The following is a 22,876-nucleotide window of genomic DNA, read 5'->3' on the forward strand; positions in this document are numbered from 1 at the left end:
GAGTAAGGTGCATCACATGCCAGAAGTCCGCAAACATACACAGAACCAGAAAGTATCATGTTCTCCAAAGGGATTTACATGCTACATAACCAACCCTCAAATTCTCAGCTCTTACTGCCTCTTCTTATTAAATACTCAGCCTTCTGCATCATTCTTCATTTTGGTTTTGCCTTTTCAGGTCTTCTCTTCTGCTTGCTTTATTTGGTTAACATACATGACAGTTGGCGAAGACTTTGCTCAAACAGTGAGGTGCAATCTGCAGAACCACTCCAGTTTACATCTGGGTATAAATAGTTCAAGACCTCCCTAAGTAGAAGGGTCATCTGGTGTCAGTATCACGTTATCAACTTGACTTAACACTGCCTTGTGTGAAAGGATGAGGGATTCATATGGGGAAAAGTTCAAGGAAATCAAAATCCAACAGGAGTTTGGAGGCAGCAAAATTGATGCATCCCATACTGCATAGAACTGAAAGGTATTTTTGAATGAAAGAACATGATGGAGACCACCACCTGATTTAGATGTGCATGCCCTGAACCCAAGCATTGAGACATGGGACAGCCCAGGACAGGTCACAGCCTTCAGCATTCCTCCAGGCTTTCTGGAGCAGAATATGGTGCAATGGACACTGCACAGTACAGCACCCTGTATGATCATCTGATTGTACGGCCACCACTACAGCCAGCACTGCCTGTGCCAGCACTGTTCACCGAGAGAACAGAATACTGATGATCCATCAGAAACCACAGTCCTCATAGTAATTCCTTCAACCAAAACATTAATTCAAAACCTGCAGGTATATTTCTGATAAGAACCACAAAGAGAAGGTTCCTGAAGGACAGAACAGTGTCCTGGTTCACTTGTGGGAAAGTAAGGAAAACATTTCCTTGATGAAACTGTGGGAGGGTTGCCTGTGATCCTGCAAGGCCCAAGTAGGTAACACAGACTCCTTTCACATCACACCACACTCCCCCAAGCTGCAACATCAGCTAGTCTTCCACCCCCTCACAGCCCTGACAGTCCCTTGCCTTCCTAAAGCATAAGCCTCTCCAAGCGCTTGAAGTCTGGCTTTTTGCCTTGTGTACACTATGTATCTGTAGCAGACTACCACTGCCTGTGCCTGTGATGTCTTCTGAGGCCTGCAGAGATCGCTTGTTGCACACAGCTCCATGCAATGATGTTCAAGCAAGGACACGGCAGGGAGGGGAAATAGTGCGCTTGCCTAAAAGGCACGGATGGTTCAATGTTGAGGGCAGAAGGAAGTGAAACAAAACACGATAGCACTGGCACTACATTGTTTTTCCCTATGTCATTAGCAACACAGCACAGGACCCCACCTGTTGATCCATTCTTCTCAGTCTCATTCAGAGAGAGTTCAGAACTCCCCTTGGCAATGCAGCCATTGATAAGACCCCAATTTCAGACAGCTCCCACCTCCATGCTGCTTAGCCACCAAAGACACAGGGGCATTGAAGACATGTTAACCCATTCTGATGCTTGGACACCGCAGGACACCAACTGTTTAGGACTTCCTCTATACAATCCCTGCTCAGCGCTTGGAGAACCACAGAATCACAGAATGGTTGAAGTTGGAGGGGACCCCTGGAGGTCATCTGGTCCAACTCTCGTGTTTAAGCAGGGCCATGTAAAGCCATCTACCTGGAACTATGTCCAGACAGCTTTTCAGTATCTCCAAAGAGGGAGTATCCACAAACTCTCTGGGCAAGTCGTGCCAGAGCTGTCATCCTCACAGTGAAAAAGTGTTTCCTGATGTTCAGAGGGAACCTCCTGTGTTTCAGTTTAGGCCCATTGCCTCTGGTTCTGACGCTGGGCACACTGAAAAGAGCCTGGCTCCATCCTCTGTGCACTTGCCTTGCAGATATCTATATACATTGATAAGATCCCCTCTGAGCCTTCACTTCTCCAGGCTAAACAGCCCCAGCTCTCTTGGCCTCTCCTCATCAGGCTGTAAAGAAACATATGAAAGAAGAATCAAGACTAGGACACTAAACTGGGGTGAGGTTACCTTGCAAGTGAAGGGAAGAAGATACATAGCTGATGAATGGAGGAAGTAGCTGACTGACTGGACAAACTCATGGCAAGCTCCTCCATGTTTGGAAGTTTCAGTTGTACAGACCATGCTACAATGGGGAATACAGTCTGTTTTTACTCAGGCAAGATGGTGGACTCAGGATTGTGGTGAAGATTTTTGGAGAAGATGTGGAAATCTTCACAGAAAAGTTGGGACCAGGGAAGGTCCAGACGATGAAAGAAAAAGACAGGCCTGCTCTAAAATGCAAGAAACTCCTGAATTTGGCAACAATGCTTTAAAGAGTATCTACACAAAAATATGCATTAGCTTTACAAACAGAAAAGAAATTGGTAGATTTTCAAGCAGGTAGCTCAGAAGTCCACTGCTGACAGTCACCTTCCTTGGTGAATTTTACGTCTCTCTTCCCTGGAGTGCAAAAAACTCTTAAAGAGAAATAGGTCTTTTTTTTTCTCTACTTTGCAAATAAGGTTTTACAAACCCTCATTTTTGGTGATATTTCCAAAACCCTGTCAGGTATCTCTCATGCCTAGAGATATGTGGTGTGTAAAACTGTTTCCTGAACAGTTAAGACTAAACAAAGTTACAGGAAATTGAGAACAGATTCTGCAGTAAAATATTATGTTAAGCATCATATTCCATTAAGCAGCAGCATTATGCTACTGGCAATGTTACATATCTCTCTACGTGTTTTAAATAATTCTGTTAATACTGAGATTCACAGAGTAGCCAGGAAGAATTCTGCACAGCAAGTATTAAGACAGTTTTAATTTCATGAATGTTAATACACTAAAAATTACTTCAGTTGTTTACAGTAGAGTGACAGGAAGTTAAGTGAATTTGCTTTAGTATGGAAAGTTAAAGACCCTTTAAACTTGGGAGAGAGAAAAGGAGGTGTAACTGTGTAAAATAGCAACAGATATATTCTGATTTTATGGAAAGCTTTTGTTACTTACCACTGGCTTGGCTATATTAGAAAGCAGTGCTTCCAGTGCTTTTGTTTCTTCATCCTTTTCTTAAAAAGTAAATCAAAGCAAAAGAGAAAGTACCCATGAATATTGTGCAGTAACTTTACAGTGAAATAGCTTTTAAAATTCAACAATTGCACACAGTAGAAAGCATTTATGAAGTAGAACATCTTGCTAACTTGCATTCATCTAGGGCAACATAAACGCAAAAAAGCTTCTGAAGAAGTTGCTAATATAAAACTATTTCTAAAGCCCTTCTATGCTTTATGGAATACAGAAAGCCTGGTTATCATTTATTAATGTATAACTTTAAACCAACTGCTGCTCTGAAGAACTTAAGATCCTGGATATTTTCCACAGATTTCTCTTTGGATGTAGATGCAGTCAAGTTACAGTAGTTTAAATGTGTTACTGCACATCAGCTGTAAGCCTACTGGTAACACTACTGGCCTCCCTCAATTGCAAGGGAAACAATCTACAGTGTTTTGTGTCAGCTGAAGGTATAGCTGAGCTTTATAAAGGATTTAGATTTTACAGAAAGCGCTTTACCTGCTTTTCTCACACAAAATTTAAATTTTATTACCTCAATAGTGTGAGTGAACAGGCTACTCAGTTTTGAATCTGTGGCCAGGCATTTTTAATTCATTTAACCTGCCTTAAAAGAAACATAAAAGAAAAACAAAGCCTAACAAAATTCTTAAGAAAAACCAAATCAAATCTATTTACAACTTTGTTTCTAAGATGGTTTATGCTGTTGAAACAAATCCAATGCTTTTCTGACTTGTATGACAACTCTAAGTCACTGACTTCTGTTTGACAAGTCAAAGTCTCAGTACATAATTTTCCCCAATGTCTCCTGAAATAATTTTGAAAAGTGGACTTTCCCATTTTTCATATAAAATACTTCTAAGGAAACATCACCATAACTTTTGTAATGTGTAAACAACAGTACATTTTATCACTTGTGCCTTGTTAAAGTTAGCTCACAGATAAACACCAACCAACAGAAAGTAAACTGAAGCCAAGACAAGATGCCACTCTGGAACTACAATGACAAGTATTCAAGTTTGGAGCCATAGTTTCCAGCTTCTGACTTTTGGCTGTATCTCAAATGTGACCCTTTCACAGGGCATCATCTACAAAAATTTTTAAACAGCTCTCATAGGTTGAGATTTCCTGGTTTTGATTAGATGTACTTTCTTCACAATTTTTTTGGTTTACAGCAATCTATTAGCACAAAATTATTATCTCAAAGCAAACTTCAGAGAATTGAGAAAAACAATGGTTTATTTCCCTTAGCATCACCAGTTACAGTTCCTTATTCTGAAAACACTGCTCTTAGCTGATGACAAGTCTATGATATGTTCAGAATCTGAGGGTCTATGCCAGAGACCTCAAATTTGCATAGTGACACATCATCAGATTTGACAATGACTGTATTACTGAGTGAGTTCAGTCCATCTATGAGATCACAAGCTTTCCAGTGAAATAAAGATATTATTAATAAGCACACCCCCTACAGTAGTGTCTTAGAACACATGAACTCACAGGGACTAACGTGAGGACCAGCCTTTTTCTACAAGGGCTTTTCAACAATGAGTGGGTAGGGATAGGCCAGTTTTATATAATGGCAGTATCTCTTTTACAAAATATTCTTTATCAAGTTGAATGTATGTTACCTGATTCAGACACTTGATTCTTTCCATGTTTTCTATAATATCAAGCAGGCCATCAATATTCAGGGATTTCTTAAAACCCGAGCGCTCCGAACAAAACAGAGATTTTTGTTGAGTGTTACGAAGTATGACTCATAATATTTTCTCAAATTTACATGGAGACCTCCATACCAGCAGTTTTTGTTCTCTTAGGCCCACATTCCCATGTGACGAGCAGGTTGATCACCCTTAACTCCATTCTACATAAGTCAGGGCAGTTACAGGCTGCTACTCCACTGCAAGACTGTCAAAGTGTAGTGTTCTATTTACAAATGTTATGCTCAGCCAGACACTGGACTTACATCATATATTAATACGCGTGTGTATGCAGTATTTTTGGTAACACTTACCTTCTACTTCTGAGTCTGTCTGAGAATTGCTTTTTCCTTTACCCAAAGACTTGCATTTGGTAGAACCTGTGCTTATACCAGCTACATTTTGTCCTTTTGTAAGTCCATTAGGTTCACTTGTAGGAGAAGGACTTTTCTGAGGAGATGATGGAGGACTGTTTAACTTATCCTTCTGAGTTCCATGTCGATCTTTTAACTTTTTTTGTAACCTTTCATATGTTTTACTAGACCTTTCATCTCTAAAGTTGGATCTTCCATGAGCAGGCAGAGTATCTAAATGAAGGAAGGACCAAAAAAATCATTAAGAACAGAATCTAATTAAAAATCTACTTAAAAATGCTATGTGAGTTAAATGTGCACCTGTGTGTAAAACTTTATCTCTACTCCTATTTGAAAACTGAATTGTCCAGCAGGTAAACTGATACACACTAAATGGACATTAACAATATGTTAGGGAAGAAAGTGTAATCTTTCCTTCTCCCATCTTTTCTCCACTTAAAAATTATTCTTGAAGTGTTTCTATAATCTTTACTGAGCTGTAAGGTACAGGGTAAAGTCTATACAGAAAAAATGTGCTACATTATTACACTGGAGGGGGCTTGAGCTAATGTTAAATTTAAAAATCCATTATTTTAACTTTTGGAATGCAACTAGAACTCTAATACTTTAATGATGCTTCAGCAGGAATCAACAGGGAAAACACCCATAAAAGCAAAGAAACATAGAACCTATGATCTATGGGGCAATGGAGAGACACTAAAACACTGAAGGCAGTACTGCTAGGCCTTGTAAGTGCACTATACCTGCACACAGCAACCCGAGGCATTGCTGCAGCAGCACCAAACTCTCATCTGTAAGTCAGAACTGGCTTTGGAAAAAAGTCAGTACCAGAGTACTGATAACATTAAACTGCAAACTGGTGGACTCTTCTGTCCAGTTCTAACATTTGTATTCATTTCACCTTTATGCTTAGAAACAATTTAATGACTCAAGATTTAATATACCAAGTCTTTCCTCAGTGTAACCCTGCTTCTGATAAATGCTGAAAGCTTTAAAACAAAATACATCTTTCAAAATCCACAGAATTTGCTCATTTTCAGTTAAGTTGGATCAGTCAGTCAGAAGAATACATTATTTGTTATTCCTTATGAGACAGGAAGTACTGAAAATAAGATCAAATAAGAACTTCCTTGCAAGGATAAAAATAAAAACAAACTAGAGAACTTCTCAATTTCTGTTTTTTTCTTTTTTTTTAAAGTCAGCTTAATTCCCAGAAAGTTTGACAGACAACTTCTAGATAAGCTATATCTATTTAGAAATGTGATTTTCACTACCTTTAGAGAGTTCAGTGCTCCTGTCAGGGAACTACTGTACTCTATGAGCGCCTGGGTTTTTTTTGGGCTTTTTGGTGGGGGTTTTTTGTTTGTTTGTTTTTCCTTAAATTTAGATTCCTGAAATAGGAGCCTAACCGTGGGTTTTGACTTTTGAAAGCTATAGCCAAAGTCAGATATCCAGAATTAAATACCAGATATGTAGCAAATAAATAACAAATTACAGTATTAATCCTTTAATTTCCTAAACCCAAGGGCATTTTACATATATATTAAAAATAAAGGAAGCATAAAAAATCCCACTTTATCAATATTTTTTTACATTAGCAGTTTTGCAAATTATCACTGAATTCATACTTAAAGTGAAATAACCTGGCAGCAGAAATCTAAAAAAATATTATTCTATTAAGAAGTATCATTTATCTTTGATGCATTTAATTATCATACTCCAATTTCTTAATTTAGCAAACTAAAAGCAAACAACTGCCATCTACAAGAAATCAGGAAATTAATAAAACTACAAATAAGCACCCAAAGAGCATCTAGTAATGTACTGTTATCAAAGTAGTGCAAGAAGAAATAAAGTACAACACAAGAATATAGAAACACTAAGAATTCCAGGAAGATCAAGACATTGGTATATTCTTATCTGACCGCTTCATACATCCTGACTATTTAAGCTCACAAATTAGATGAAGGCCATTTTTAGATTATTTTAATGGTATCACAGAATGTTGAGAAGTTGTGTTCAGCCTTCTTCTCCACAGCTTCTAGCTTTTTCTAAAAACAGCAACCTAGAATTGCTCTCTGAAAGTCTTTCAAGGTTGGCACCTGCCTTATCTAAAGAAAAGCAAGTCTACCAGACATGTAAATATTAATCTAACAACCCAGCCCTGAGCTAGAACACAAACACACTGCCACCAAACCATAGTAAAGGCAGATGTCAATAGCACTACCAAAGACAGCTTAAACTACTTTATTAAGTTTAGGTTAGTGGCATTTCATTACTCCAATTGGACTTCAAAGGGACAGTCAATTAAATGCATACAGTTTTATGAAAAATGGACCACTTTTTTCCTTAATCAATACTAAGAATTCCTATGTCATGGTTCAAACAGGATGTTTGCAAGACATGAGATCTCAGAACAGTGCTCAGGCATGGAATTAAATGCTGAATCACCACAAACACTTTCTGCATTGCTTTCCTGGGACAATCTGATACATGTAAGAAGTAATCTCTATGTTTAGTGGATCACTGAACAGACAACGAAATAAATTAAAAGAACTTCTGGTATAAAAAACTTCAGCCAAATCAAGGCTGGTATCCACATAAAATTTTTTGTGTATGACTCCCATTCAAGCTATAAGTCTTGCTTGACAAAGCCCACACAACAATGTAACAGATGCTGGAAATGAGCAGAACATTATCCCCTTTGACAAAACTTGCAATATCTGATGAGCTACTTACCCACATCCCCGTAGACTTGTGAAGTGTGATACTGTGGAATGTACTGCGTTGCCATGTCACCGGCTCCAGTCACAGGTGAGTATATGTGACGGGGTGGAGGGGGTATCATGGCTGGAAGAGGAAGGAAGCCGGGCAATGGGGGATGTGGAGGCCTGTGTATCACTGTATGACCACCAGGATGGAATTCTGGAGCCTGGGGAACCACCACAACCCTTCGAACACCGTTATCCTCAATGACCTGTACAGTGAGAGACACCACACACCAAAAGAGAAATGACAGTCTGAAAAATACGTTTTTATAGATCCTTAAACAAAATCAGGAATAGTAAGCCCCTTAAATCTGATGAAAGGAAAACAGGAAATAGCAAGAAAAAAGAAAGGGACAATAAAGGGCTACCTATTTTAAGTGTATTAACTGCAGCAATGCAGCAAGTTCTCAATGTGGTGGGGAAGAAAACTGTTAAAAAATATCTGAGAGTATCTAACAAACAACCTGGTATATTTATGGCATGAGCCTAGCTTCTCCTAAGGGTCCTGTTTCCATCCTCATTCACACTGCTTGTATGTCTCACTGCTGTAGGATTTGCTCTACAGCATAACAACTAGATTGCTCCCTAGAAATGAACTGGTGAACTGACAGACCTCGCTCTGCATCAATAGTGAGAGAAAAGGCAAGAAGTGTCTGGTTTTTGCTCTCTCCTCAACTCAGCCCACCAACACTAACCCAGGAGACACTTGTCATATTGGCCCTGCAGCAGCCATCATCTGCATCAAGCTGTTCACAAACTACCAGGATGGCAGTCAGCCCTCTCAAAACTCCTTCACAAGTCAAGTTCTAAAATTTTTTTTCCTTCTCCTCCCCCTATCCCTCTACCTGTTAAGAGGTCTTGAAGCCTGAAGGAAGCCACATGCTACTGAGAAAATGGAGGCCTTTGTGGCAGTCTCTGGCAGACTCTGTAGTGCAGGGGCTTGTGAAAAATTAGCAATGGGAGATGTGACAGGACAGCCTTTGTGTGAGGTATCTGAGCGTGGCCCTTAGCAATGCTGCCAGAAGTGCCAAGCAATGGCAGTAGCATATGCAATCCCATGGTGAGAATCTGCAAGATGCATGGAGCTAAGGAGTGCTGAGCATGGTACTTGTAGCACATCTGGGCTGGGCAGCATGTGGGACTCTGGCGGAGAGCAGGCACAAGGGAACAAACCATATAAAGTACTGAAGCAGAAAATGCTTCTCAGTAAACAAGGGTGGGTCATCAACTAGACCAGAAACAAGGGTCTGCCCCTGATGCACCTCACATCATTACCCTCTCTAAATGTTTGTAAATTCACATAAATACATGACTGTTGGTGACAGATGATCTTGGCATAATTTGACTTGTGTGTATCGTAGTGTCAGTAACTTTAGTGTAAGGGATGCCAATGAATAAATTGTTCTTCATTTCCTAGTAAAATGCTGTAGAATAAAGTCACAGCAGAAACTGCAATGTAAGGTTTTAGATGAAACATTTATCCAGAAAAGGGGAGAAGAAGAATGGAATATCATGACTACATTCAACAGCAGGGGACAAAGCAACCCTATGACATAAGTTTTCACTGACATTTGAAATGAGATGGGGACATGTACACATACACCAATAAACATCCTGGTGCAACAGGAACAGATCAATAGATCAAAACTCTTGGTGCCAAGCTGCTTTCAGCTCCACTGTTTAAGGTTAATGGAATCATGCTTGGCTAGATTTAGCCCTGCGCCCTAGAGTGAATGCTTCCATCAAGTCCACGATGGAAAGCTCATTGGTTTTATCATGTCTCTGTTAGGGGTTGGTGTGCATCTGGTACATCTGGAACAGAGCTTCTGCTTTTGTTTTCTCTGCCAGCAATCTAATTTGTACATCCCCAAATTATCCTGCTAGCTGAACCAATGCAAGGTGAGATTGGTACAGGAAATTGTTCCAAAACATCACCACTGTGCTGAGAGATACAGTACTGTAGCTAGAGCTGCCTGCTTCTGGTACAGTAGAACATGGATATGCAACAACATTCAGAAGACATAGAAGTGTGTACGCAATGGAGCTGATCCCACTTAACTTACATAAATAAACAGTTGGAAATTAATATGTTACTTAAGTGAATACAGCTTTAAAAAACATGCATACCATATGACTTTAAAAAATGGGTTATTTTCAGTACACAGAAATTGTCCTTTATTGGGAAAGAGTAATTAAAGACAATACTATTTAAATCTGTAACCATAGCTGTGTAGTATCCTAAAGGCAGAATACATTAGCAGTAAATACAACTAGAACTTCTGCTGCCCAATGAAATTCTCTAAACACTGAAATGTAGTTTTAATTATTTAAGTCCCTTTTGGTTACAAAATCCCCCTAAATACTGCAACTTACTATGATTTTATGAGTAGGCTCAGATTATGTAGGAAGCAGCTTCCATTAAAAAACAAACAAACTACTTAGTTTATAACTTGTTTGCTTGGGTCTGCTAATAGCCTAAGTAACTTGGAAATAACAATTCATAACAGCAGGAACCTTATGTTTAACAAGTCTGTAACTGTGTTTCCAGATCTAACATCTGCGCAATGGTAGGCCTCTAGCAGACAACTACACAAAAAAAAAAAAGTTCCAAAACGCAGTCAGAGCACCATGCTAAGTCTATAATTATAAGTTTAAAAAGTAAACAAGCTCTCTATTATCCCAACTGGGCTAATACAACGTGGTTCTGGCATAGGCCTGTTTGGTTGAGTGTAAATGTCACTGTAAAACTCACTGCAGACAGTGAATGTAGATGGCTTAAGAGAGGATGAATAAAGATGTGCTGTCTAGTTTTACAACTACAGTTCCAAAAGAAGAGGAAGGGAAAAGGAAATCAGCTCATGAATTGCTTTTTAGTCATGTGATATAAGAAAAGTGAATCTTTTATTCAGTGGTTATCCCCAACTTCTAACAGAGGACAGTACACTGTACTGTCAGTTCCAAACAGGAACTGAAGCAAGCAGAAACATAATAGAACTAAATGAAAATGGAGAGACAAAAGATGGTTATGTTGAAGCTCTTCCAGGCTGACAGCTTAGGACATTTAGCTGGTTTCCTATTCAACTCAAAATATAGCTGCAGCTGCTGACATTTAAAAATATAGTATGCTTGAAGGAACCATGGAAGTTTGCTAGGACTGAAGTAAGTCTGGGAAAATTCTTAGCTTGATAATGTCAGACTTTCCTGTTTGCAGACTACTATCAAATCTTCTGGCTTGTAAGAGGAACTCCCATCATAGACCTCAAAGTCTGCTATGTTTTGTCAGTAATTAACACTTCAGAAGGCTTATAAACTACGGATTTTCCTGGACTATGGTACTTCACTCAGATGAAAACAGCAGATGAGCTCATCCCACCTGTACTCTGAGCTGGACGGATGTGAGGCACCTTCAGTTCAAAGGTCAGAGTGCTGTGCTAAAACACCACCTGCTTGGACTAACAAACTCCAGTGAAAGGCTAACAAGTGGGCCTCAGCAAGGCCCAGCCCTTCAGCATGCTCGATTTAAATTGTCCCCAAAGAAAGGATAAATTAATTAAAAAAATATTTTTCAGACTGGGACATGTTACACAACTTTTAAAATATGTACTTCATCAACTGAAAACAAGTAAGAAATACAGTGAAATTCCAATTTTCATTTAGCTCTAAACTTCTTTCACTTCTTTAAAAATGAATTCTAATAGGAATCAGGACTTTTTTACTATGACCTGAAGATATATGGACTTTGGTGATTATTTATAAGTAATTTTTCTTCTGACTGTCTGGGAACTCAACTACAAAGGATGCGTAGAATCAACTTATCAGCCAACTTCCAAGAGACAAAAGATAAAATCAGAGTAGTAGTCTGCCTGCCCTAACAGCCTTTTCTTTTGCTAGAGGACAATTTTTTTAAATGTTGTTCAGATAATTTGTCAAACATCTGTTGACACTGTGGGCTTTATTGTTATATTTTATGTGTTGTAGTCCCTTCTTCGTGTACACCACTGGATACCCACTAAGTCAGAGGTAGACTGGTCACAACAACAGAAGGTCTTGAGAGAGACTTACATCATGGGGAGTGGTATTCATCTGCTCTTATTTCCAGATCTGACCTACTAAGCCCTAGACTTGTTCTACAGGTGAGGGAAAGAAAGAGGCACCATCTAAAAGGCCACACATCTCATTATAATACACATGTCAGAAATATCCAAGAGAAATCATCCTTTTAATCTACTTTGAAGGATGTCCAGGTTATCTATCTCACATTTAATTTTCAGGCATCTAAATTAGGAATCACACAGCAGTGAAAAAATGAGAGCCCCATTTTAAGATAAGGGGTAGAAACACCTATTATATGATAACCTAGTCCCAGCAGACAGCTGACATTTTTTCCATGCTGTTTGCTGTACTTTTTCAACTGACCTGTTTTGCTCCTTATCTGCAGGGAACTGCCCAGACATGAGCTATGTACATGTATAAATTATATCGCTGCCAAGAGAAAACATCCACTAACACAGGAATCAGTACAGGTCCTGCACAAGCAGCTATTTGGGTCATGATTGCATTTTATATTCAGAAGGCATCTAGTACATTAGGATTCTGAACTCAGCAAGGAACTGTGCTTGTTACAGTCACGTACATAGTTAATATATAACTGAACAGGCACATACACTGCATGAGAAGTCTCCCATCTCAGAGATACTGGGGGACATCTCCTCTTATTTCCTTGATGACAGTGACTGAAACCTAAGAAATTATTTTACTGAATTAGTGATTATGGTTCCAATTCCAAAATTTGCATGAAAAGAAATAAAATAAGAAGTGAAGTGACATACCTGTGGGGCATATCCAGGAGGCACATAAATAGTAGGCACTGAACCATTTGGGGACATCATTGGAACCTGAGCAGGACCTAAGTGGGTTACAGAAATATTGAGTACAGCACCATTTAATAATGTGAGAAAGCTGAAAGAACATACTGAACTGCAAAATCTCTGTGAAAAATATACAAGATAACATGGATAAACAAAAGCAATGAACTGTACAGATAAAATTATAGCAAAGGGCACTCTTTGAAATCTAAAAACCAGTTGAACAAAACCAGAAACAAGCTAAAACCAAGTCCCCAGCAGGTATTTTTCCCATCTCTGTCAATAAGCTCATAGAAGAGCTCATGTCAAAACTCAACAGATGACAAATCAAAAGAAGTGTCCCAAGATGAAAAGACAATAAAGAGACTATAAACAAGAAGCAAACAAACAAAAATATTTGAAACAAACTGCTGAAACCAGACAGTATTCAGTTAAGAGTTATAAAGAAAATGACTTACAATATTGCTGTTTTTTACTATGGTCTTATAAACTAAAGTAGTCTCAGTACCACAGCAGTGGGGGGTGGCAAACAAGACACTAACTTAAGGTCCCAGGGAAAAGCCAGTGTATTACCAACTAATAAGTCTGCTCCAGTAATGAGAAAAGTCATGACAGCATGGTGATCCTTGTACCATACAAACCAAAAAGAAAGGAGTTTACACACACTTAGATAAATATGACGCAATGGGAATGTGTTAAGGTGGCATTTGTAGATAAAGTATTGCCTGGAAAATCAGGTACCTTCAAAGAGCCTAGGGATGCAGTCACATAGTTGGATTTTCAAAAAGCTTTTTGTCAATGTCTCCCAAAGACTCTTAAAGAAGTAAAGCTGCCTTTGGTTAAAAAGGGAAAAGGTCTTTCCAGGAATAACTGATTGGAGAACAGGAAACAAAGAGAAGTAAATGACCAGCTTTTGAAGTCCTTCAAGTGACCAAAAAAAGAGTCCCACAGGCACCCAAATAACCTGTTCAGTGTACTAAACAAAGCTTCCAGAAAAGAAAATGAACAGCAAGGTGATAAATTGTTGCTATGTTCTCAGAGAGCTGTAAAGGATATCAAAGTGCTCAAGGACCAGATGACAAAATCCTAGAAGGAATAGTGTTGGTAAGTGCAAAATGATGCACCTGGACAAAACCAGAAGTGTTTATTTACAATGATAAGCCATAAATCAGATGGAATAAGCAGCTATCACATGGATTTCTAAAGAAATACCGGCCAATGCTGTTTAGTGGCATTCGCAGAAAGAAAGAGAACATTAAAAAAATCATTACTAACAGAACAGGGAACAAGCAGAAAACATCATTACGCTGTGGTATAAATTCACGCTGTACCTCAAATCCTTGAGCAATGTGTTTGATTCCACCTTTCAAAAAGAACACACAGGATTAGAAAAGGACAAAAAAGAACGTTTACAGTGGCTTTCCACCTGTTTATCAGGAAATATTACAGAGACCAGGATTCTTCCACCAGAAGATGGTTAAAATGGCTGGCAGCAGAGAAACAGTAAAAGACCTATTTAAAAAACACTTAAAAATGGAAAGATAGATAATTTACAGCTTCTCATTTGCAAGAATCAGAGATAGTAAACTAATTCACCAGATAAGTTTTAAAACAGATAAGGGCATTTCTCATAAAATGCACAGCTAAATTGTGTAACTCCTTGCTTTAGGAACACTGGAGAAACTAAAGATTAGGTTCAGATTGGGAGAGGTAATCTATTAAGAGCTGTAAAAAGTAAGTATTACTTTTGTTTCAGGAACAAGGAAGTTTCTTCTGTGTGCCTGTCCTATCCTTATGCTGTCCCCTTTAGTACTTGATACTGGCCTCTATCAGAGCAAGCACATTGGTACAGGTTCAAGAGGGACATCTTTACATTACTGTGTTTTAAATACACAAGGGAACAAACACTGAAGTTTAATAATGAAAGAAATACTGAAACACAATATAATTTGAACAAGTTTTGTGACAAGACATAAGGTTGGGATTTAGATACTGTAGGCTGCATTCTCCAGATTTCCAATTCAGTATATTGAAGCTACCAAAAGTGCCAATCCAACTTAGTGCAGTTTCAGTAATACTTCAGAAAGGGCATTCATAGTTCCACCTTAAACTCTGTTAGGATCTGCAAATAGAAAGTACTAAGTAAATGCTAAGTACAGTACATAAGATTAGCATACCTCATTCTGGTAAGTATGGACTTGACAGAAAAATAAAGGTACCTCTGTCCGAATGCCAAGAGCAGGGAAAAGGAATGAAAAGCACTCCTTAGAAAAGTAGCATGCAATCCAACTTGATTACACATATTACAGGAACTTCTTTAGAATAAGACACAGAAGTTTGTAAACATGTTACCTAAAAAGAATCACAGCTTTATTATCAACCAAATGCTAACCCACAACAGGGGGAGGGGGTGAAGAGACTTTCTAAGAACAAGGTCTTTAATGAATGATTCACTGATCTGTGCAACAGCTAAGAATATAAGGACTACAGTAAGATATAACTGAACAATCTCATTTGTTTTTGCTCATCTGAAACTCAAAACTGTTTCAGCAAAAGTTTCTCCTGAGTATGAAGTGCTAAAAAGAAATGAAAGTGAAAAGCTGCAAGAGAAACTTCAAATAGTGCATTACATTATTACAATAAATTCAAAAAGGTAAAAAATAATGGAAGCACATTTATTGTAAGCTGCCACTGAAGCAAAGAATGGTTTAAATTCTTACATAAGAAGGTGGATTGTATACAACTTGTATCTTGCATTGCTTACCTTCACTTTTTCTATAATGAGTACAAAACGCTGACACTTCCATTAAACTCACAATTTTAAACTACATAAGTTTCAAGTAAATGGAAAATTAAGACCGCGTTTACTTGAACTTCTTAAGGAACACAATGTCCTTGGGGGACGACGAAACTCACATGAGCAAGTGGTTTCTTTGAGAACTGGTGATTATCTGTGTTTGGCTGTTTTGTTTTAAGCATCTAGAGAATATTGTTTAACAACCTTTTTAAAGCTCACTTATTTAGCACTTTAATCTCTCTAACAAACACAGAGCAGTTATCTCCAATCCAGTACAAAGGTTGATCCACAAAGCCATTTTCAGCATACCATAATCTAGCAGTCACAAAAATAAAGGCATAAACTGAATGTATGAACCTGAAAAAATATTGCAGTGCTAGAACAGAGTCAAATCAGTAGTTTCAAAACTTGCATCCCACCTTTCACACTTTAAAGTACCAGAATTATTGAAAACATATTTTGAATATTCAAGAACCCTAATTTATGTCTGATTAGATTTCCAAGTGGCTGTGAAAAGAAATTTCTAGAGGGACATCCAAGGAAATAGTAAGCATGGGACAAAAAGTTGGCACACTTCACAGGTATTTTTAATAAACATTGTGTTTTACAGCAAGATTACTGATTTCTTGACAGGAAGCATATTACAACCTGAAAAATTTTATCTGAAGATAAAATGCTAATATGCTATAAAAACGTGTATTTTTTCTTTGCTAATGTGAAGATCTCAGATCTCCTTTAGTGAAATACACTGCAAGAGGAATTCTCATGTTTTTAGGTATTGGCTGGACTGCTGCATGGCAAAACCAGTGTGTTTTACCATGAGGTGAGAGTTATTATAAAGTATCAGCAAACAACAGCATCAGGAATTCATGTTAAGGAAACATCTAATTTTCCATATTGCACATAAATAGAATTGATTTCATTCAAATCACTGTCTAATGAATGTTGATGACTTGATTGCTGGTAAGGGGAGGTCTCAAATCTTTCATACATTTTCAGGTATACAAGTTCTCTTACAGAGTGGGGGAAAGAAACATTGTAGCACATAACTGTGCTACTTATTATTGAAAAATGTCTCATCAAACTCACTAAGGGTTGATTTAATGGAACTGAACCCAAGAAACAGATGTTTCATCACATTTTCAATTAATTATCGTCCTAAAATCCCATCAACAGGAGAAATACCTCCTTCCCCTAGCAATAGCTGGTCAACTTCTCCAACGTGTCTATTTGAGCAGACTATAAAAACCACATTATGCTCATTACAGCCACCATAAACGTGTAGCAAAATTACCAGCGCTGCATCATCGCTAGGATCGTGACAAGCAGATCTAAACATAGTAACACCGAAAACCTGAGGATACCGCCACTCCTCGCCTAGCAGATACACCATTTTTTTTTTTTTTTTTATTTCAACCGTGAAGCATCGCTCCATTATAAGCGGCTCATAAAAGCCCCGGCAAAGGTGCACACACCGGATTCCCAGCGCCAGGGCAGGGAATGCTCTTCCGGGGCACTCAGTGCCCGGCCCTGCGCTTCAGCACCCGGGCTCCTACGGCCTCCCAGTGCAGGGCGTCCTGCTCCCCTCACGGCTCCGGGGCCACCGCGGCTCCCGGGACCGCCGCCACCCCGCTCCGAGAGCGCACCACCGACAGAGGGGCCTGGCAGCGCTCCGACTCCTGCCCCATAGATTTTTTTTTTTTTTTTTCCCCCTCAGCCATTGCAGCTCTCCCCTATCAGCCACTGCCGCACAACCGCGGAGGCCGCCGGCCCGCAGGTGTCGTTTTCACCGCGGCGGCCGAACCGGGCAGGCGGGAGTCCTTACCGCTCATTTCGGGCCGGGCCGGGCCGGGCCGGGCCGGGCGGGAGGGCGGCTGCTCCCGGCGCGCCGCGGCGGCGGGGCGGGGAGGGGCGGGGCGGCTCCCTCAGGTGCGCGGCTGGACCCGCTCCGCTCCGCCCCGCGGCCTCTCCGCGCCCTGCGCCCCGCCCTGCCCTGCCCGCGCCGCGGCTTCAAGGGGCAGTGTTCCCGCAGAGAGCGACATCCTCTGCCAGCCCGCGGGGCTCCCCTCTCCCCTTTGTACTGTCATCTACCGACTGTCATTGCCTGGTGTGATTCGAGTCATTTAGCTGAATGCTTTTACGTTAATTAGCATAATTAAGTGCTAACGAATTGCTTAGGCCCAGTCCTTCCAGAGGATTTTCCTTAGAGCTGACCTGCTAATCAGTTTACACCTAAGAAAGGGGGTGCACAAACAGATCTGCCTGCAAACAAACATTTTCCGGCCCAGCGTTTGGAGAGCTGCAATGACTTTGATACTAATCTGTGTGGATACTGCGGCTCATGAACACTGCTATACTTAGCATTAGTCTAATGTGAACGGTGATGAATCACTGCTATCCCCAGGAGGAAATAGCATTCAGTATTTACTGCAGCACATTAGGTTAACTATGGCTCTATAACCGAACACCCACACTTTGACATCACACAGGCGATGATATGCATCACTGACGCAAGCACTGACAGGATCAAACACAAAGGCCACGGCAGCTGAAACAATAGAGCGCCAGCTGACGTAGCAGCACACCCCTCTAACACTGATGGGCTGCAGTAAATCAATAATCCCAGACGCCACAAACAATTGCACCACTCTGTCTTTTACATAAGCGCTAAGACTTCAAAGTTTTATTTTGGGTTCCCAACAGCTTCAACTAATTAGAAAATCCAGTTACAACAACAACCACCAATTGGTCTACATTTGTCTTGTAAGCCATGCCTGGAAAACATGTCCAAATTAATACTTTAAGTTAACCTCAACAACTTTACACATAATAAAAGCAAGTAATAAGAAAAAAAGGAAAGCAAGCACAGAAGTTACTGCAACTAAGCTGGAGAAGAAGCACAAGAAGGAACTGGGATTGCTGCAAGGACAGGTGATCAGAAGACTTCAGCTTGCAGTGCTGTCAATTTAACGTATCCCTTATGCTCTAAATTCATCCTGACAAAACAATCCCTTCCCTTCCCCCATCCATCTGTCTACTTTTGCCATCAAGGCTGAAGAACAGCAGCTGACAAAGCCACAACATCAATTGAAATGTATTAACTGACTAGAGAAAAAAAGGGGAATCTATCAGTAGACAGCAGGCTGGCAAACAAAAGGAAAAACTGAAGGTAAAACATTATCATAGTTCCTTTCAAAAGTGGGGGGGAGGAGAGAGGGGAAGCATCAGTTTCATCTACAGAGACTTTGGAATAATGGATAAAAGAGCAGAAAGCTACGAAGCCTAACCAGAGTATTTCTAAAGATTACATCCTAATGAGATCCTGATCTTTCCCATGAAACCACACATAAATATTCACAAGAAAATCCCTTCTCAGGCAAAGTGCAGAGATGACAGGTTCCTATAGCACTTTATCACAACTGCAGCTATCAGTTTTCTTCTATAATGGCCTGATATACTTTCAAAGGAAAAAGATGACAATGGTTTCTATGTTCAAATGTTAAATGTACTTTTATTTCACCTGTTTCTAAACAATGATCACAGTGCAATTTTGTGATTAAAAAAAGACTGCAAGTCCATGCCTCTGAATGGCACAAACTCCATAACACAAAGTTACACTTGGGAATTTGCAGAAGAATGATTGTAGTCACTTGAGATACTCCAATAGTAAGACTTTTTATACCTGCTTTCTGAAGCAACTGTGTGGCACACTGATGAATTCTACTTCAGTAAAAAAAAAAGTAACAACGATTCCACATTACTGGAACAAACAAGTAACAAACACTCCACAAAGATGTTAATGTGGAAATACAACACACACTTTGTATTGTGCAATCCGGACTGTTAAATTACTCTGTTTAGTTTGCTAGCTTACGGCAATGATTTATTATCTATGTGTAACAGTTAAGTCAAAAAATTGTTCACTCCCTCACAGAGTTCCAATTTAAATATTGGGTAAACCATAAATCGCTGAATTTCAAAGGGAGTCAAATGTGATATAACATACAGAGAGGCTTTGATAAAAATGTTATTATTCTTAACAGGAAAAATAATCTGCACTCATTCTAATTTAACTGCACTGCATATTTGCTTAGCTTTTTCTTCAAGGAGAGCTTAATTTCCTAGCACTGATGCTGAGCAGTACAGATCTGCAAGCTTTTCAGACTAAAATTTAATATTTGTGCATGCTGCTTAATCATGTTGCACTTGATTCACAACATTCAGAATAATCTACAAGTTGATCATCTAACAGTTGTTACCACTAGAACTGGTGTTTTTCTGATCAGGTTTGGATTTTTTCCCCATATAGCACTGCAGACCAAGAAGTTAAAAAGTTAAGCACTGCTACTGACAGCTGCTTGTGATTAAGAGTGAAAAGCACAAGTGAGTCTCAACAGTTGGCAGTTCTTGGTGTGTAGACAGGGTCTTCTACAAAAGACTGTGTTGAGCCAGAGAAGACAGATCTTGGAAGGAACAAGCATTAACTTCAACTTCCTCCCCCTGCCTGCCTGATTGTGCTAAGAATAGTATTACATAGTATAATTACTTGTAAAAGCCTTTTCATCATCCTGATATTCAACTTATTATATTAATGAGTTATTTTTTTTTACTTACCTGGCTACACTGGCTTGAAACTAGAATGCAGAATTTTCCGGCACATTCTGCTGGCACTCAAAGAAGCCTCCTTTCCTTTGTGGAAATTTCTTAACATTACCACTCCCCAAATTATTACGCATACACAAGTATCTATGCATATATATATATATACACACACACACACACACACACACATATATACACATAGAAATGTCTTGAATATCACTTATTGAATATTATTTATACAAATCTAATGTATTAATTAAGAAAATCAATAGCATTCATATAAATGCTGGAACAATTTTACCAGATTCTAGGGAAAGGTATTTTAAAATTATGGACAAGAGAGAAGACTCCATGGATACATTAAAAAAAAATGTTTGAACAAACTGGGATTAATACAACATCTACAGTGAAAAAATCATATCAGAAAAGGTTGCCATGAGAAAATTCAGTGCCCAACTCAAATTTTTATTTCTATCGAAGGCAGGCATCTCTAAAGATGTACTACTCTGAGTCTCTGGAAACTACTAATAACAAGTGCTTTTATTTGAAAAACCTTCGAGTTATCTAGGTTTCAATCTAATTATATAAATGAATACAGTGCAGATTCAGATTGCCCATTTAAAATAAAACCACAGCAAAACAAAAATCATTATGATTATAAACAGCTGAAATCCTTCTAGTATGTAAAATAAATACAAAACACATCTTTCTTTAAAGGAATCAGTCTGGGAATGATCATTCCTAACTAGAAGATACAGAACTAAGTTAGCAGGATGTGGGGTGTTTCAGCTTTCCAGAAAACCCATAATTCAGGATTCTACATGATTTAGCAGAAGAAGGAAAAATAGGTAAATCTAGAAAGACATTGGCTCCACCACTAGAGTTCTAGGGTGCAAAAACAGGGCTAAATCTTTTTCTCTGTATAAGGTAAAAAGTTAATGTCAACTGCTGATTTTTAAAAACCCTCCCACCCAACAGCTCTGTCTCACTGAAATTTTACTCTCTTAGATGCTATTTTTCTATTAGGTGGGTCTGCTGTTCTGATCAGATAAAAAGATTATTTGTAACAATCCTAAGCAATGGAAAGAGTTTGGTCCTACAGGCCTACTTCTCTTCACACTCACCGCATACAATTATTTTCATGTCTCCATGTGAGGTGTTCACTTGAGTCCACCAACAGTTTCTGGCAACACTGCAGTTCCACAAACAAATGTTCAGATGTAGGTTTCTTAACCATTAAATAAAATTTGAAGTAACACTTCATCACACAGTTTTGTTTCAAATCATGAGTGGAAAAAACAATCCCTGAAGCTGACAATTCAAAAGATGACATTTGTGATGAGAAATCCTTCTGTCGTGACACAAACTGTTGGGAACAAGACCCAGGCAAATTATACAGAATCATATGACAAAACAGAGACCTAAGACCAAATTGAAAACATCTGATGTCATGTACCTTACACTTTGCAGCATCTAAACCAAACACTTGGCTTCAGCAGCATGATTCACTGGCTGCCTCCAGAGGACAAACAAGTCTCTGCTTCTGCACATTTACCACAGCTTGCTCCTATTTAGGCGAGTCCTATGAACACCAAACTAAGAAATAACCTGGGCCACTTCTGTTGGAGATGGACCACTAGAAACTGGAATGGAACATGCTTAACTCCTTTAATCCAAGAGCTTCTAAGTGGAAAATTCAGAGCCAGCCTTTAAAACAGGAAGCAGAACCCAGGATGTCACCTAAATTATAGAGGAATCCCCATTAAATCAACAGAAAAAGGCAGCTTGCTTTCCTAGGTATTTTCCCTCTAGAATCTTTTCTTGAGGTGAAGACGCCCATCTCCAAAAGACAACAAAAGAAAAGGCCAACTCAGAATATCCCAGAACCTCTCGGCTAAGGGACACTGCTGGAATTGGGGAGGTACAGACTTTGATCCTGTGGTACTTGCAGAGCTCAGATTTTTTTGGTTGTGGGCAAGTGTTTTAAACAATTTCCTGCTGATGATACTGTTTGCATTTCAGGATAAACTTAATATAGCCCAAGTAAACAAGCTGCCTTTCTTTTTGGAGAGACAGAGAGGCAACATTTATATACCGTCTCTGTGCTGTCTCTGTCTTTGATGTCTGGCTTCTGACTGTCCTCTGCAGCCTCATGGTTTGTAAAATTAGAGGCAAGTAGGGAATTCCATGGTCAAAACAGGAGAAGCAATAGATTCAGCATGCTTGCTAGGATTAGGTCATTATTTAGTAGGTGGCCTGGGCTGCATCTGAGATTTCTGCAGCTAAATCTAAGTTACAACCAAGGCGGAATCCAAGCATCTTAAACATGACCCCTTGCAATCACAATTCTTCCCACAGACATACTTTTCTCTGTCTTTTCACTAATAACAAGCCTATGATATGAATGCAGCTACAATAGGGGATGCTCTGAAGACAGTGGAAATAAAAGTTTGACTGAAAAACTATTGATCTTGAACATTCTTGACCTTGCAACGGACATGATAAATACTTAAACACTTAGATTAAGACTTCTGGTTCTGCTAATGACTTAAGGTCCACACACCTTAATAAGAATTTTCATACTCAAAAAGCTTTGCAGAAATTTGATCCCAAATTAATTAACCCCAAATCAGGATACACATAAAAAACCTGCTGATATTATCAGTCAGACTTAGCAATACAGAAAGGTGCCATGCTTGCT

At 39.2% G+C, this 22,876-nt stretch overlaps 1 protein-coding gene across 10 annotated transcripts in view; it reads right to left on the reverse strand.

The window, feature by feature from the left end:
* The window catches only part of FNDC3A (fibronectin type III domain containing 3A), a 112,634-nt gene that overhangs the window by 36,947 nt on the left and 52,811 nt on the right, over positions 1-22,876 (reverse strand). For 6 of the 10 annotated variants that reach the window (XM_048295262.1, XM_048295260.1, XM_048295263.1 and 3 more), the window contains 4 exons: positions 12,741-12,817; positions 7,883-8,120; positions 5,084-5,356; positions 3,007-3,065 (listed from right to left, as the gene is read on the reverse strand). In XM_048295262.1, coding sequence (XP_048151219.1) covers positions 3,007-3,065; positions 5,084-5,356; positions 7,883-8,120; positions 12,741-12,817 — 647 coding nt within the window. Of the gene's footprint in view, positions 1-3,006; positions 3,066-5,083; positions 5,357-7,882; positions 8,121-12,740; positions 12,818-17,398; positions 17,460-22,876 lie in introns of those variants that run through there. The other 4 variants (XM_048295268.1, XM_048295270.1, XM_048295269.1 and 1 more) reach the window with 2 other exon arrangements.

The sequence above is a fragment of the Corvus hawaiiensis genome, chromosome 2 (assembly GCF_020740725.1).
Source record: "Corvus hawaiiensis isolate bCorHaw1 chromosome 2, bCorHaw1.pri.cur, whole genome shotgun sequence".
Lineage (NCBI taxonomy): Eukaryota > Metazoa > Chordata > Aves > Passeriformes > Corvidae > Corvus > Corvus hawaiiensis.